Source organism: Apteryx rowi, unplaced genomic scaffold (assembly GCF_003343035.1).
Source record: "Apteryx rowi isolate R43461 unplaced genomic scaffold, aptRow1 scaffold_419, whole genome shotgun sequence".
Lineage (NCBI taxonomy): Eukaryota > Metazoa > Chordata > Aves > Apterygiformes > Apterygidae > Apteryx > Apteryx rowi.
In genome coordinates, this window is record NW_020450661.1 from 344199 (window position 1) to 362506 (window position 18308).

An 18308-nucleotide genomic window follows, 5' to 3' on the forward strand; every position below is an offset into this window, starting at 1 on the left:
TCACCAGGGCACCCACCCCATTCAGCAAAGGGCCCACATTTTCCCTAGTCTTCCTCTTGCTCCTGATGTATTTGAAGAAGCCCTTCTTGTTGTCCTTGACATCTCTCGCCAGATTTAATTCCGAACGGGCCTTAGCCTTCCTCGTCACATCCCTGCATACTCTGACAACGTTGCTATGTTCCTCCCAAGTGGCCTGTCCCCCTTTCCACTTTCTGTATACTTCCTTCTTCTGGTTGAGTTTTGCYAGGAGCTCCTTGCTCATCCATGCAGGTCTCCTGCCTCCTTTGCTTGACTTCCTACTCATAGGGATGCACCGCTCTTGAGCCTGGAGGAAGTGATGCTTGAATATTAACCAGCTCTCTTGAACGCCCCTTCCTTCTAGGGCCCTMACCCAYRGSATTCCTCCAAGTAGGTCCCTGAAGAGGCCAAAGTTTGCTCTCCTGAAGTCCAGGGTTGCAATCCTGCTTAGTGCCCTAAATATTTCATCCAGAGGAGAATTTTTAGTTTTCCTATAGAAAAGAATTCAGAAAATATTTAATTTCAGAAGGTCAAAACATTTTTAGTGCAGGGTTTGGGGTGGTTGGTTATTTTCTTCCAGGAAATAAAGAGCACCCTCTTCCCCCTTTTTTCTGAAATTTCCCTCAGTCCCTAGTATGCACTGTGTTGAGACCTTGTCTTTCCAAGCTCTGGGCACAGCAGAGCACCACCGTGTTCTGTAGCTCCTCATGAATCTGTGGGCAAAAACCTTAAGTTCCAACCTGGCAAGCAGGATCGGCAGATCAGTTGATCAAATTGAAAAAATGTGGTTTAGGTTGGCATATTTTGATAGAAATTTCACTAGCTCTCCTTACTCGATCCTAAAGGCTGCCAGGTCAGGAACATTACCTGCAGCATGCTGAAGAACCACAGTCTAATGAAATATCTTCCAAGGAAAAAGTATGTGATCTCCTACTTGCATCATAGTAAGCCATGAAAATTATCGTTGTTAAAGAGTGTTTGAGAAGAACGGCAAAACACCTGACCTTCTGGTAGCTCCTCTTTATCACTTATATCTTCTTGAATTTGTTGCTTACTTAATTTCTGTATATGCTTGTAGAAACTAGCACTGTTAATGAAAATGTTGAGCATTTTAGTATTATTTTTTAAATTGTATGGATTGACATTGAGCTGGTCTTGTGACTTCTGGTATAAATTTACAGAGAATTCTGTGGAAATATATAGTGGCTGGATATAAACAGTGTAGCAGGTGTTAGTGCTGATTCTAGCACTAGACAGAGATACAATCCTTTGTACACTTTATTGTGTCATGTTACCAGGCAGAAAATGAACGCTGAAACTCTAAGCAGCTGAGCTGCATGGCACAGCTTAGCAGCCCGCAGCAGATTGAAGATGACCTTCCACCCAAGGGTTTTAAAAGCAGGTGCTTTTAAAGCAGACAAAAGGTTACTGAGCCGGTTTTGCAATTTCTGATGAACAGGGGAAGGATCAGAACTGAGGATGAATGTTGCTGTAGCTTCTGGAAACTTCCCCACGCTTAAAAACAAGAGAAAAAAAAGGGGAGGGGGCAGAAAGATAGCACAGCTCAGTCTTCTTTCCATGTCTGTCTTCCAAGAGCTAAATTACAGAATCACAGAATGGTTGAGGTTGGAAGGGACCTCAGGAGATCATCTAGTCCAACCCCCCTGCTCAAGCAGGGTCACCTAGAGCACACTGCACAGGATCGCGTCCAGGTGGGTTTTGAATATCTCCATATATTCTGACTTTAGAGAAAACTAAGGCTCTGCTGGGCTGTTCAAACAACAGCAAAGTAAAATGACAGGCATCTACTTTGTCCTCTCAAGTCCCTCAGCTTGATCAGGGAGTAAGTGGACATGTGTTATCTCTAACGCAGCCCAACAAGTAGCCATGCAACCTGCCCAGCTTTCTTCTTTACTTGGAAATATAATTCAAGCCAGAGTCTAGTTGTGAAATGTGTTGTTTCCTCTTAGTACAGGGCATATGTTGTCTGCTTAAATCTCACGCTGTAGTCTAAGCACAGCACCAGCTGACAGACCCCAGCCGGACAGCTAGTACCTGAACAATGTCGTCAAGCTGGAAAGCGTTAATGGTATCAAAAAGGTCTTTGTCCTATAGACAGTTCCGAACCAATAGCTGTTTCAAGTAATCATTTTTCAGGCCCAGTCTCAGTTGCAAATTAAGCTCTTTTTAAAAAATGAGGCAGCTGGAAAGCTGTATTTTTCCAAGTTACTGTGTGACAGGGCTAAGCCTCATCAAAAGCTAAAACATGAAGGTTGAGGGGTTACTTGGTTGCAAATACAGAGGATGGGGCCTTATGGCTGTGCACTGTGATATGAGAGAAGATGGAGGTGGAGGAGTGAGCGCCTGTTGAGCAAGAAGGACAGGGAGTGTTACTTGGACTCAGCACTGAGTAGAGTAAGTACCAGCCCTGGAGATTACAAGTGAAAGAAATAGCCTGCTTTTTGTTTCTAATGTGTTTGGAAACTTATGTGCAGCCTTGTTTCAAATCAACAAACAGACAGTTGTGATGAAGGAGTGCACAGGGGTTCATCCATTTCTCAGTCTCATAAAATCAGACTCAGGTGGCTCCGAACAGCTTAGGTCAAAGGAGTAAAAACATCCAAAGTGAGAGGCAGGTGACAAAGTGGAGCATTATGTACTTAGGGCTACAACTAATAACATGTAGTGTTGTTACAAGTTATGCAGAGGAAAGATTATTGTTTTATTGGTCAGATTTAGTGGTAAACTAGGCAGAATTTATTGTGTAATGGAGGAGATGTCACAGAATGATGAGATTGGAAGGACCATAAGGCCTTTGAATTTTATCTCTAAGATTTTAATATTAGTTGGGGTGTAGAGAAGTATCACCCTTTTTCTGGTCTTTTATTTTCTCTTCTCCTTAGTCTTAAAACTGAGTTTCTGCCCCAGCAAGGTTGATTTTATAATAGTATCACCAGGGAGAAGATGGACCTGTTGCTTTAAAAACAAGATACTGTTTTACGAAACAGCAGGCTAAGGAGGAAGAAAAATCTGTGCTAGTCTGAAGGTTGAGATCTAGTGTTAGACAGACTCCTTCTCTTCTCTGTTTTCCCATGGAAGGAATAAAAAATCCTATCTGTTACCAATTCAAGATTCTTGGCTTTCACAGAACACAGCCCTAGCGGTGGGCAGAAACCATGCAGGAGTGGAAACGGGAGGGATACGCTGGCTCAGTATGACCTGGTTTAAAAGTTAGCTTGAGCTCTTTTAGGTGTACTGATGCATTCAGTGAAGTGGTGGTCCTCAAGCCAAGGTCCAGTGAGCAGCAAGAATGGCCCCTCAGCTCACCGATCATGCACAGAGAATTTGGAGAGACTCACCCTGGGAAAGACTAGAAAGTGTTCCACAAGAGGACCTCTCTCTTGCAAAGTAGGCATGAGAGTGAGAACATCATAGAACCACACCATCGGAAAGTTTGGATACCCAGATTTCTCTTGATATTTGTTATTCACTGTTTTGAGCCCTAGGTTTATTACTTCTTCTGTAGAATAGTAAAGGGTAAGAGAAAGGAAATGGCTTTTGCTGTTCCTTCCCTTAAAGGAAAATCATCTCAGGCTTCTCTTTTTCTGAAAAAGCAGCATTGTTGCTTTTTGCTGTATCAAATCTTACTTCTCACTTTGCTTGTGACATGATAAAGTGTCTTTGCAGAGAGTCCATGATGCTGCGTCTGTGAAGCACAAAGAAAAGTGGGGAAAGACTTAGCCTTTTAAAAAGCAGGAATTGGTTTGAAAATGAAGTTAAAGCTGTCCACTGCATTTTACTGCAGATGAGTATAAAATGCCTTCTGGAGGAAAGAAGAAATAAGCAGAACATAGGGTTGGACCAGGAAAATGCAGGCTAGAAAACCTATAATATGGAAGCTAATAGGGAATGACAGCAGCTAACAGAGAGTACAAAAGCTTTATGATGAGACACATAACACGAAAGACACGTGTTTGGATATATGCTTATATTCTGTGCCCGCAGGATAAGGGAAGCAATAATGCTTCTCAAATGCAGCATTTGGAGGGTGGTACAGCACTGAGGATGCATCATTTTAAAAGATGTATATTTTAGGAAGACCACAAAAAGAAGACAGCTGTCAGAATGAAAGGGTTAAAATCTGGGAGTCGTAACAGAAGTACTCAGGGTCAGACCCACGTCACATTGAGCTCAGCAGTTTTAGTTTGGATTTGTATATATTGGTTCTATCAGGAAATGTATACATTGCTGGGAGCAGGATAATGTATAAACACCAAAGCTACCTTTCAGTGAGATAGCTGAGGTGCTGGACGCAGTCAAAACACAGTACGTGGAGCTTCTTTTCGGGATAATGAGCCTGCATGGAGTTCCACATGACCTGTCATGGCTAAATGATTTCCACTAGCAAAGTTTTCTCATTTAAAGAGAGCTTGGCTCTCTCGATGTTATGCATCAGTCTGTACTGTGGAAAATCAAACGTCATTCAGAAAGCCAAAGAATAGCACTGACGCAAAGAAGAAAAAAAGAAAAACCCTCACAGCTCTCAGCAGAGCTTCTGGGTAGCAATTTATAAGCTGCAACCTGTTTTCTGCACTGATTGGTCCATAGGAAAGGAAAATGCATGCTGCATCTTTAAATTTGGTGCTGTCAGACCTGTCACCTTCATCTTATGATTGAAAGACTACAGTGTCACGGCATAATTTCAGACAGCTGGTGTCTGATTGAGAAGGATTCTTCTATTAACTGTAAGCCTCCAGGAAGAAAAAGGGCTTTAACAAGCTGCATGTAGATCACAGGCTTCACAATGAAAAGATAAAGATCATTTAGTGTGTGTCATTTTGGAAAACAGAGAGCAGAGAGAGGGCATGCTAAGTGTCCCATATAAACAGAGGAAACTGTTGATTAAACATGGAAAAAATACTGTGATGGAAAGCTCTCTCTAGGTAACTTCTTGAGACCCAAATGAAAGTTAGGGGAATGTCACTAGCATGAGCCTAAGACAGAGGCTTTCTGAATGCCAAATAGTTATAGTTCTAGTACATGTGAATGCTTCTTTAACTGTAGTAACTTAAGGTTTTAATTCTACAGCATATTTCCTCTCCTCTTCCTGTGTCACCAGAGATTTTTTTCTTCCCTGCCATAAACTGTTGATTGTGCCTTCTTGGGGTATATTCCACATTACTGTTGATGCATTTCTTTAATTAAGGCAACTGGAATCACTGAATCATATACATGTAATATCTCATTCAATCAATGGTTATGATGTACAGAGTAGGGAAACATGCATCAAGCTATGTGTATGTTTTTAAATGTTTTTTATTACTAATATATTATTATGTTGCCTGATTGTTTTTCTAGCTCTTCACCTTTGGTTGGAGAGAGGACATCCGCCCTGGGGAACCACTTCACACCAGGAAGTTCTGCTTCGATGCCATTTCACATAGTAGCCCTGTCACACTGTATGACTGTCACGGGATGAAGGGAAACCAGCACTGGAGCTATAGAAAGGTTGGAGTCACTCTGAGTCATTTCCAGAAATTCAGACTATCTTGAGCCTATATTCAATTTAGCACAGGCTTGTGTTTTCCCATTAGAGAACTTTTGTTTTAAAATCCACTATGTCTTACTCCAATTTAGTTTTGTGGTAATCTCTAATGTTCCTTTTGAACATTCAGCTATGTAGGTCAAAGTTAGATGAATATGGATCTGATCCAGCACAGAGGGTGTCTGTGCTGAATCTATTCCCTGAAAGATGTTTTATCATTCTGGCACTTCAAAGCACATGTGTCATTTTAACAGAAGCACTATTGGAAGTATTTTCATCCAATGTGACAGCAGCAAGAAATGTTGCTCATCAGTTAAATATTATTATTTTACTACATTTTAAAGATTAAAAGTAGTAGAAAAATCTCTCCAAAAAACCCCCAAACCAACATTAAAAACACTACTGAAAGCCTGCAGAAGATGGGAGTTTATAAATTAAAGATAAACACTACTTTGTTAAGACACTAAGACACTACACTACGTTGATCTGCTAAGTTTCAGTCTTTTTTATAAATCACTGAAAACACAAGGTTAAGCTAAAAACTGTCAGAGCCTCATTTAAAGCAAAAAAGTCCTGGTAATGCTACCAAGATTGAAAAAAGAAAAAGGTTAACCAGCGAGTTGTCTTGATTAACCATTCCACTAATAAACTCTGTATTACCTAAATACTGTAAAAAGGCACAGGCTATTAACTAGGCACCCAAAAAAAGTGGCACATAAAATTATTTAAAACTAGAAAACGCTGTTGAGGTTTATGTGGCAAAGTCACAGTTTTAAATGATATATAGTAGCAAACTAATTTGTAATCATTAAAAATAGTTTTGCTCCTGACACTTTTTTTGAGTGTCTGGTTACTAGCCTGTGCCTTTTTACAGTATTTATGTTGCAATTGGAGATGCACCACAAGATTTTCCAGAAATGCAATCCCTTTGAAACTGAAGTATTACCTTTAATACAGCTAGAACGTATGGGACAGATATTTATAGGACATAAATTGTCGTGGCTCTGTTGCTGCATATCTGGCTTTCTAATGCCATTATAATACTTTCTTGCTTCAGAACCCTTCCGATTTATCTTTGTGCCTACCCAAGCTGCAAGAAAGGAGCTTTCATACCTTTAGCACTTCATTGGTGCCTAATGTAGCAGGTTCATATGACAAAATGCAGGTCTTGCACTGCCCTCTATATGGCTCATCACCTTTGATGTGGACAGAACACAGTAGACAGCCAAAGAAATACTGACATTTGAAAAAAATATGCAGTGTGAGTTCTATTAAATCCTCTGCACAGCTTTGTTTTTCATTACCCAGAAGGCTTAGAGGGCTTGTATAAAAATTCTCAGTGCAAGGCAGGTGTTTACATCTCAGTAAGAAACCCCTCAAAATTTTTTTAAGATGGAAGTACTGACACAGTCCTAACTGTAATATAAACCTGACAGCAACCTGATTAGTTTGCATGAGCACTTACCGTTTGGCTATAAAACTTCAAACTAGGAAGCTGTATTGGAATAATAAAATTATGGATACCTTTCTTTTTCTTTAGGCTTAGTTTCGGTTTGGCTACACATAAGGTAGTTTTTGATTGTTTCACATAGTTCATTTCCTCAGATACAGGGCAAGTTTGCATTAGAGATTCTTGATGGTACAGCTATACCAACAAAATCCTCATGGTGCAATCCTTATCTAATTTTGAGAGCATCTTGCCAATAGGATTTATACTGTTTCCCAAACAGAAGTAAATTATATAAACAAAAGGATGCTTATGGTGGTTTAACTGCATCTATACTAGAGCTTTTTCTAGCATGGTGTGCCACTAAAACTGCACCCTAAATAAATAAGAGTAACAGTCTGTGGTTAAGCAAGAAATGGCTCTTTTTAAAAAAAACAAAGAGCAGGTCAGCAACTCTGTTCTCTTCACTATTTACAGAAGCTATAGCTTCCTAACCGTGTATCCATCTCACCAATGATTTTCTCGATGTTTTATGAAGAATGATTTTGTTTGTCAGTAATCTTATAAGATGCTTAATATGAAGCAGTTTTTACCATGCTGTTATACCATTCCTATAAAACCAGAAGATAAGAGCTTTTCATTCTTTTGTGGATCAGTCTCTTTTCATGAATATTTGCATTCTTAAGCTACTAGTAAAAAGAAATTAGGCCTATGAACTGATTACAAAGTGTTGCAATACAGTTTTAAGTCAGACACTGCTTTAAAGTTCCATACTTTTATAGTATATAAACACTAATATCATGTATTTGGATACTGGCAAATAAAAATATTTAAAATATTTTACTGGCAAGTAAAATACAATAATGCTTTACTCTGGGCGAGAAGTGCTCTTCTGAAAAAATTTTCCAGCTCATCCCCACTTCCTGCACTTTGTTTCTCATTGAAGTGCAGTCTCAGAGCAAGTAAACTCGATTCTTTTCAAATGAACTGAACCGAAAAAATTTCTCCCGCTGCTAATAAACATGCAGACTGGGCACTAGACTTAGTCCAAAGCTGTGGACATCAGGTTGCCAGCGCTAGCTGTTTCACTCAACACATGCACTTTTATTGTGCCACATGACTTGCTGAGGTAGATATAGCAAGTTTGTCAAAAAAACTATCCTTATTCCCATACTGCTAATCATATATACATCTGAGCCTGAAATTACATCTGAGTAACTATTTGAAAGTGTAGTAAGTCTGTGATATTAAGTAGCCAATCCAAAATATTGGTCTATAATAAAACAGCCACATATAACTTTAAGAAATCTCTGTAAGAATTGATGAAGTAGAATGAATCCAAATGATATCATAAGTACTACTGTGGGTAGGAAAGAGAAGAAAATTAGTTTAATACTGGGGAAAAAAATATTGACACCATAATGGTGCTTTGACATCAATGATGGGAGCAGTGGGAGAGATTATATAGATAAATGTAAATAATCTGAAATTATTAGAGATTTTAGAGAATAATGGCTTCCCAAACTAAAGGCATTTCCTTGACTGTATGTGATTCCTAAGCATGCCAGAGCCAAAGATCAACAGTGTCTCCGATTTTCCATTCCTCCCAGTGCAGGAATATGCCTCTAGTTTTCAATTTAGCATCACTCTGAGCTGATAGGTAATACACTGGTTCTGATAAAGTATGGTTCAATTTACGTGCCCTAGTCCTGTTAGTGCTATTTGTAGGGCCTCTACAAGTATCCAAGAGAGAGCTGATTTAGTATGTCTTAAARAAAGAAAAAATTGTGCAAAATCAATTTCATTAATTCTACCCTGCACATAGTGATTATGATGGATGCTAGACTGATAACATCAAAAACTGAAGTTCGCTGTGCACAGAACAGCGTGGTTTCTTCATACTCTCCTGACAGCTTCAGGGACAAACTGTAAGAGTAAGTTCACTCTTTACACAGTAGGTTCATAGATTATTTCCTCAGACAACTGAAGACATATCATTGTGATAGTGGCTTTTATCATATGGACATCTGTCCTGCAGAAACTGCGCTGGGGCTACCAACTAATTTCAGATAAACTACTGCAGCCACCAGCTGATAATGACTTCCAGTTGCTACTGACCTTGGCCGTAGTTATAGCAGTGACCTAACAGAAATGAAAGGCTCAGTGCTTCATTACCAGCCCCCTAAGCTGTTGAGGCCCATTATCTTATGGAGAAGTTTCTCCTTCTACRAATAATATACCGACTTGCCCTCATGTAGAAGAAAAAAATCACTTTGCTCTTTTCAGATGTTACAAAAGTCTCCAAAAGATTTCTTGTGTCTTTTTAATATAGATATAAAGAGGAATTTCTGTATTTCTCTTGGAAAGATCTTCTCTGGCATGCATACAACTGTTACAGGCTCAAAGTCCTGAGCCTGCTTCCATTGAATTCTGTGAGAACAGCAGGCTTTGATTTTACGTCAGTGTAAGCTTGAGATGATAAATTAATATGCCTTTATATATAGCTAAGTCGTCCAGAAGTTTTTCTGGAGTCGTAACTCTGTCCCTCTTCTTAAAAGATGCTTGTGTCTCCTAATAGCCATGCTTTCTGAAAGAAAGCTCCAACAGTGCTTCATTCAAAAATCACATCCCCTGGATATTTCTGGGAGAACAAAGAATGCCAGCTTTCTTTGGAAAGGCTGGAGTGTTTTTCATAACACACTTTTTGAACTGAAGCAGTTTCCTTTCCTCTTGTACCAGCCACCATGCTAAAGCTTCTAGTGTTCCAACTTCAGCTTCCTAATAGCAAAAATACTTAAGCCTGGCCAAGCCTCATCCCCATCTGTGATAGAAAGAAATGCAGCAGATGTTTTTTTCCGAGGCCCCACAGCACAGGGGGCAGCTGTGGCACAATCACTGCAAGCTCCTGATTTTGGGCAGTGCCCCTCAGTCTCTCATAGAGTGACAGAGAGAGGCGGCTAGCTGCAAAAAGGGCCGCATACCCTTTTTTCATACCACCCGTTGGATGGTTTGGAGTTCTTGTTGGACCACATCCTCCTAAGGATGTGACAGCCCTTTGTGCAAGGTACAGTTAGCCTGTCCTTGCAAGTTTCAATCTCCTATCTGCTCACTTCATAGAACAAAGAGGCAAAACTCAGAGCATGAAACAAAAGCCTATACCCTCCTGATCCAAACAAAGCCCATAGGTTTGGTTTAGTCCTGTCATCCGTGACGGCATCCCTCAGACTTACTATTTTGTGTGTGTCTTGAGCTGCTGACTTGGGGAAGAACAGATGTTGGAGGTCAGAACCAGCGTTTGTGAAAGGCGGAGGTAGCGCTATCACCCTTGGCCAGAACACAATGATATTCTTTTGATTTTGCTTGCTATTGCATATGCTAAAAATTAAAAAATGGTATTATAAATTACCAGTGTTTTGTACTCCCAAAATCAATTAATTTCATCTTTCTCAATATAAAAAAAGAAAAAAATATCCAAGCTTTCTTTTTCAAAAGTGTTTTTAAATTGTTACTATTTGTTGTTGGCTTATTCTGTTATATTTGGGTTTGTCTTCATACTTCTTTTCTGAATGTGGGTATTTTTAGCTAAAGAGGAGTTTCTGTGCCATTGTTTCTCAGAGTTTTTAATTAATCATGATTTGACAAGTAGCATTCTTTCTTCTCTCACAAACTGTGATTGGGCAAGCAGGCACATCCTGGATTAGTATTAAAATACTGGCAGGGCATGTTTGGCACAGAGGGGAAAAGCCTGGGTGTGCTTACTGAAAGTAATCTGAAATGTTATTTCAACAGATACAGTAAATGCATTGCATAGTTCCTGGAAACTTTAAAACCGTCTAATCACTCCCACATCTGTCTCTCTCAGCCACTTGCCTACATGAACTAAATACGCCGAAACTATCAAATCCACAAATACCAGTGATCCATCTGGATAGTTTCTGCCTCACCAAAGATTCAGAGTCAGACTATTTACAATGCATTCCAATTTTGTGATATACAATTAATTAATAATAATAAATATACTTTCATAAAGCAACTTAATAAATACTGATCCTTGCAAAATCTCCAAACAGTGTTACGATTTACTTCTTAAGAGTGGTGATAGAGCTTTTCAGTGGCTTGTCTTATCAAGGTCATAGACAAAGTCTGCATTTTATGAGGTGGGAACTGAGATCACCAGTCCTATGTCTGACCGTCCATCACAGCACGTCAGTTAATATTCATTTTTAATGTCTCTATCAAGTTGATGTGTATCCCTTTTCCCAACAAACTATTGCAGATCCTCCTGCCCAGAAGCACAGTAGAAAATGTCAAAAAACAAATCCAAACAAGAAAAACACTTTGCAGGTTCCTACATTTATATGGGGAATTAACATGATATGCAAAGATTTTTAAAAGACATCTTCTGTTTTTTCATTATATTATGTGGTTGTTAGCTAAAGACCAAAAGATGTCTTCTCACTTGCTTGAATCCCAAATTTTCTGAGGGATAATAATCCAAGAACAATCATTCCATTCTCTGCAGCTCCCTAATAATATGTTTATTACACAAGGTTAGCACCCAGACAATACAAAATCATTTCAGCTAGTGCTGTGTTAATCCATGTTCTGTAAAATGAGAACACTTCCAATTACTTGGCATTTACTACCTAATTCTATTTTTTTCTCATTCCTGTAGGACAAAACTTTGTTCCATCCAGTAAGCAACAGCTGCATAGATTGCAACCCAGCTGAGAAGAAGATTTTCATGAACAGATGTGATCCTTTATCTGAAACTCAACAGTGGATGTTTGAACATATTAATATGACTGTTTTAGAAAAATTTAACAGCAAGGCCAGTTCCTAGGAAAAAAACAAACAAAATGAAAAAGCCAATTACGTACAGACTGCAGACTACATTTTTGCCAGCATCTGGGTCAAAGGAGTCAGGAATTAAATTTCCTAGATCCAGGAAATCTGTTCTGAGGATTAAGAAAATGCCACAGCAAAAGCCAACAGGCTGTCCTTGTGGATGTACAGAATCTGAAGAACTTGGCTAAGAGCCTCACCGGATGCTGCTGAGAACTTCAGGCTGAAAATTCCCTTGCTGGTCGAGGGAAAACTTTGTTTAAAAACTGTTTAAAAGTACTCCAAGTTAATAAAGTAAAATAAAACTCTAGAGTTTCTCAGGTCAAATCCTGCTGTAGTGAGTAGCTCAGAACAGACATTATAATTTGGGATGGGTATATGGTGTGCATGACTGCTACAGGAACCTGAAGAAATCCCAGGTTTTAGAACTAAACATGCTGGTGGAAGAATAATGATGTCCCAGCACTCCCCAGGGAAGATATATGCTCTGTTGACATTCTCTTAATAAAAGGTTGGGTTAAGCGGGTTTAACCCTCAGAACTGCTGCAATTAATTTTAAATACCTCCCTTTTACATTCCATTCATTACCAAAATAGGAATGGTAGAAATCTTAGGGTCTAGAATTACACTGTAGTGAAGTATGACATAAACTGTAAAGTTTTGACCTCCCATTTCTTCTCTTCAGTTGGGAAAAAAAGTAAAGCAATCAAATTCCTATACATGATGTATTTATCAAAAGTGATTCAAATCCCACCATCACAGAAGGTGAGATTTTTTCAGTGACAAATATAACATCAGCAACTTCAGCATAATGAAAGGTTTGTGGACTAGATATCTTTTCTAAAGGTAGAATCTTTACCAAAATTTAAATTGAATTGAACATAGTCTGAAAAAAACCATCATGAGACTAAGAAAATAACTCTATACTGCGTGTTGAACTAGGTTAGTCAAATTAACATTGGTACACCGCCATCAGCTAAAAAAGTGTTGACTCCCTGCAGTGCAGTTTAAAAGATCTTGCAGAGATCATATGGTATTTTTGACAGCCAGGAGTGGAGAGAAAATTTACATGAAACTAGTTGGGGGTTCTCAGATCTGTTGATGAAATCCATGATAGAAATCACATGAACTTCCAGAGTTATCAAGTTAATGGCATTGTAAATTCCATGGTGCAGGAAGAAAAGTGCAAGCAAGTTAAATGTTACAACATTTTGGCCCTATAGGCACATACACAATTTGGGTTAGGACAGAACTCGGTCACACAAATGATTGTTATGGCACATGGTGTCCCTCAGATCCATTGTGTTCCTAACATGAGAGGAAGAAGGTAATGTGTGGTCTAAAACTTATTTGAGAGGCCTGTGGTTCTTTCTCATCAGAAATTATTTAATACTGATGTGTGGAACATAATTGACAGGTTTGGGATTTTTCAAGTTGAGAGCACGTATAAATTTATATCTTACAAGTATGTGGCCTGCTTTTACCTGAAACATGAACTTAGAGCTGAAAGCATCATAAATGCAGACAGATCACATCCTGTAAGAGATGGCTATAACAATGTTTTCAGGTTTCAAAAATATTGTAGGTAATTAACTCATTTATTCTGATTGCTGTGCAGGTGGCTGACAAATCAAAATACTGATATGTAAACTACCCTGTTTTGAGATAGTAGGGTGACTGTTTTGTTTATTGCTCCTTAAGCCGTGTTTATGCTCAAAGAACATCTATTGCCTCTAGAGGATGGTTCCAGTACCAATAACCATGTGCTGTTTTATGGCAGCACCTTGTAGCTGCAGATTAAGACCCTAAATTGTATGTCATAGGAACTTTTTAGGAAATGAATGAGATCTTGAAGGATTCAGGATGCATGCACTTGGAAAACTGTGAAATGCATCCATGCATTGAGCAGTTGCTGCAAGTTAGTGAAGAGATATTTCAAATAATCAAAAAGAAATATGTCTATAGAGTTAGACTGCTCATTTTATGATTTTAAAATAAATCAATTTTTTTAGGTATTGCTTAAACTTAAATGAAGATATAGTGCATTGAAGAATGGGAGCAGTAAGGCTACTGTATAGGGATATTTCAGATTTATGTAGCTATCAGTACAGAGAACCAGACTGAGTACTGCAGACTGTCAGCCTTCCCAGGTGCAGTGCTTGTAGCATCATTTATGTGCAGCCTGAATATGAGGAAAGAGGATCTGGAAAAAGAAGAAAATGGGTGCCTGAAATGTAAACAAAATCCTCAGCTGCAGATTGAAACTGGCCCCAAACTGTCAAAGTCCTGGAATCAACACTATATGCCTGAAATTTGCTGAGAGGCGAGGAGAACTGCTAAACCAGCTAAGTAATTTATATTGTGCACAGATCAGTAGGGTTATATCATTCAGTGTCTGACTGCATCTCAGTGGTCTGATTTTGAATTGTCTGATGGGAATTAGATGCTGTTGGGGCAAAGGTATTCTAAGCCTTTTACAGCCCTTGTTGAGTAATTTCGCACAAAATCTTGCACTGCCAAAGGAAACCTTCCCATTACTCATAGTTGGACACTAATTGTAAGCTCTAGCAGTCTTTATAAATTCTGTAATTTATCACAAAACAGTCTGCATCATTACTGATATTCAGGTCTTTTGAAATCATGTGTTCTGAATAATGTTGCTTTCAGTTTTTATAGGCAAAATATAGGGAAAATGTATTAAAGATGTTGTGTGTCAACAGCAAGCAACTTTTGATCAGTCTGGAAATATAAAGCTTGAATGAAGGGCTAGATCTTGAGAAAAGTTTAATAAGAACTTGCCACAGTAGAAACACATACACATATATTTATGTCTTATATCTCTCTCTATATATATTTATCTTCTTCCACTGATCATATATATATATATATATATATGCGTGTGTGTGTATGTGTGTACATATATATATGTATGATCAGTGGAAGAAGATAGGTGCAGAAGAGAGGCCTGTTTTCACTTCATGGGCTGATGTTTCAAGTATTTAGTATCACTAGAACTACACAGAAAAATAACATTATCCAGATAGGACTCATTAGCCTAAAAGTGAAGACCATTATCTCATTATTTTCAGCTTAAGCAAGTTTCTTTTTTTAAAAAAGTGAGACAGAAATTCTAGCATGGAGCTTCACCACAGACAACTATAATCCTCCTACTGTAGGTAGACTGTAGCATAGGGACAGAGATCTCAAAATGGTTATGACTTGCTAAGCACAGGACTCCTTCAACAGAAAGTTTTATTAATAATATATTATCATCCCTACCTCTAAATTAAATTCTGTCTTGGGTATTCTCCAAAGCTTCCCACTGATAACAGCATTTCATGACTAATTTAACATTCAGAATTTCTGTAAGGCTTCCTACGACCGTATCTTTCCTGCCCAGAAAACATCTGCACAACTCAAAAGGTAGGATAGGCAGATAATTTTACTCTCATATTTAACCAGGAGAATTTAGCTTCAACACGCATTTTTCTAAAAGGGCAGACTATATCTTCATAGAAAACTTTTCAAAATACCAGATAGTTCTGAATATGTGTTGAATCTAGTCCTCAGGTAGCATAAACTGATGTAAACTGTAATTTCAGTGGAGCTATAACAACCAGTCCCAGCTGACTGACTTTCCTCTGTCTTTCAATAAATTATTTTACAGCTGAGAGGGCTTTAATCCACATGCATGTAAACAATATCTTTATATCTTAATTAAGAGTTCATCAGCACCTACCCTTAACTTTTTCTGATTTAAGGTTATCATCTGACTCCTTTTGTGGTCTGCAAACTAATACTATGGGAGATAACAACTGCAAAACCTGAAATAAACACCAAGTACAACTAAAACTCTAAAGTCATATATATTTCCCTGCAAATATTGCAAAAACTAAACTAAAGAGAAGCTTTAGGGCCAGGGAGTTGTAGGAGACATGTTGCAGTCGTGTTGCAGTCATGACAAGAATTCACTTTTCATTAGCCCTGATCTTATTTCAGAAAAATGAGATTGTTTTAGAACAAATGTTTCTGTAACATCATGGATATCCTAATGATATAATGTGTACTTCTTATTTGAGTATTATTAGTTTATGGATAAATGGTCTGTAGCTGCTGAACTGGGTCTTCTTCATGATAAAGACAGACTAAGCTTGCAAGGAAGCTGACAAGCACTTAACAGCCTTTGATTACTAGCAATTTACCAGGCATCAATGTCTCAAGTGACCTCAGTGAAATCGAATGCCACAGAGAACCATAAAAGAAAGGTTTATAAATAGCTTAACCAAATTTATTTGATGTGTTGAACCTCTTTAAGAGTACACAGCTGTCACCTTTGTAAAAAAAGAAAAAACAAGTCACCATAATCAGGGTTACTTTGCATTTTTACTGATAACTTCTGCAAGGGACTGACAGAGTGATGCCCTTTCAACCTGTCCAAGCAAATCGGGAAAGAAGCACTTTAGGAAGGCAATGCGGGGAGGCTTTCAATGTGGCTGCCACAAGGGGCGTATCCATTTTCTGTGTGAACAACATCAATCTTTAATGCCATTAGCCTAGCATTTTTAAAGAGAACAGAGGACATCATACATTAAAAAAGAATATGAAGATGGAAATATTTTCTGAATCCCTCAAGGTGATTAGGCAAACCATTTCAAACCCTTGAAAACAAAAGGCTGATCAGAAGTAACCCTTTTTAGCTGTTTTTAGGTGTATAAAGTTCATGAATTCATTTGTTTAACTCCCAAGTCTGTTGCATATATCCTCTTACGAAGAGCACAAGGATCCTAGAATGTTTTTTCATAACATTTTGAGGATCTTACCCTATCTGAAAGGTTTTGAAAGTACTTTTAAAGATTATATCAGGTACAAGCCAAAAGGTAACAAAGCAGAATCAGGAGAAATACCAGGTTATGTTCTGTGTGCTAACAGATTTTGCTAGAATTCTTCTTCAAAAATAGTAGCCATTGCCTGGAAAGTTTTAGATGATTAAGTAAGATAGCTTGGACAATCTATAGTCTGTAGTGCTTTCTATTTCTAGTCTAAAACAAATTCAGATTTTACTGAATCTGTAGTTAGTTGCTGACTTTTTTTTAACCATGCATAATACATAAATACGTCATGAGGTCTACTGTAAGCTGATATTTCCTTGTTATAATTCTGAGTGCACTGGACTGAAGACAATCTAAGCAGAGAAAAACTTCTTAAAGCTATCTAATAAATGCATGTAAAAACAAACAGTGACAAAGTTTAGCTAGAGGTGAACTGAAAAATATTTCACATTTCCAAAACTTAAGCATCATTCAGAAGGCTATATTTGCTCTGTGTGATGGCCCTATTTCCTTTCAGTCTATCATTAATACCAGTGATATTACCCACTGAAGTAGGGCTTTTGAGAATAACATGCTACCATTTGGCATACCAATTGGTGGACAGCATGTTGCTAGAGAAAAAAATTACTTCCTGGAAAACTTCTTCAGCAATGCACATTCAAACTTTGCAGTCTGGTGTGCTGCAGAGTCTTAGATATTTATAAGGTTCCCATCTTCTTGGCGTTTTTACCTGTTTCACAGGACCTGATAGTATGATAAGTGCTTCATTGTTCTTTATGAAAACAATGCAGACAGTAGGGGAATAAAGATGACATGGGTTAAAACAATCAGAATATGTGGTAACCTACTGGTGCCATGTCCACAGCACTGTCAAACAGGTTAATTGTACACAAAGATCTGTTTCTTTTTTGCGGCCATCGTGGCAGAAGCACAGCCATATGAATGAGAAGGAGCCTAGTAAACTCAGCCATCAGGAAAGCCCTTATCTCAGAGAAGAGCCAGGAAAAGGCACAATGACCTTTCTTGAGAGACAGATGAATAGGGTGTTGAGACTGACATCGTGGGCAGCATAGGTGATGTGAAGGGAGCTGCAATGAGACAGGTCTGGTAAGTCATACTATCTAAAAGACATTAGTATCGGAAAAAGAAAACTTGGTCCTCATTAACCTTCATCCTCATTAACCTCAGCACAGTTCCTAACCTTTTGCCAAAGTATTAGTTGATTTAATTAAGTTAATCCTTCACCTCTCCCAGTAAATGACTCCAAGCTTGAAGGAATCGCAGCCCAAGCAAATTTCTGCTGGTCAGCTTGGAGCATCTAGCTGGCTCTGCTAGGCACAGTTTAGTCAAAACCCCAAACGGCACCAAAGCCAGAACAATATTATCAGCCTGAAAGATCTGTAGGCCCCTTGCCATCCCTCTGTGAAAAAAGGTCTCATTAGCCTAAAGGAGTGATTGATAGTAATGATCCTAGATTAAGAAGATCAGGAGTCATGAGCCTGCAGTGAGGTGAAAGGCCAAATGGGAAGATTCTGACATGGCAGTTTAATTGAGAAAGGAAGGAGGAAATAGGTGATAGAATGGAAGAAGCAGGAGTCAGGCATATTTCTGGATATGAAGGAAG

At 38.5% G+C, this 18308-nt stretch overlaps 1 protein-coding gene across 1 annotated transcript in view; it reads left to right on the forward strand.

The window, feature by feature from the left end:
• The window catches only part of GALNTL6 (polypeptide N-acetylgalactosaminyltransferase like 6), a gene marked incomplete at its 5' end in the record, with an annotated part of 337061 nt that extends 324898 nt beyond the window's left edge, over window positions 1–12163 (forward strand). Inside the window, 2 exons of the mRNA XM_026075986.1 lie at window positions 5377–5526; window positions 11686–12163. Of these exons, the coding sequence (XP_025931771.1) occupies window positions 5377–5526; window positions 11686–11853 (318 nt within the window). The remainder of the gene's footprint in view (window positions 1–5376; window positions 5527–11685) is intronic.
• Between the last annotated feature and the right edge of the window lie 6145 nt (window positions 12164–18308).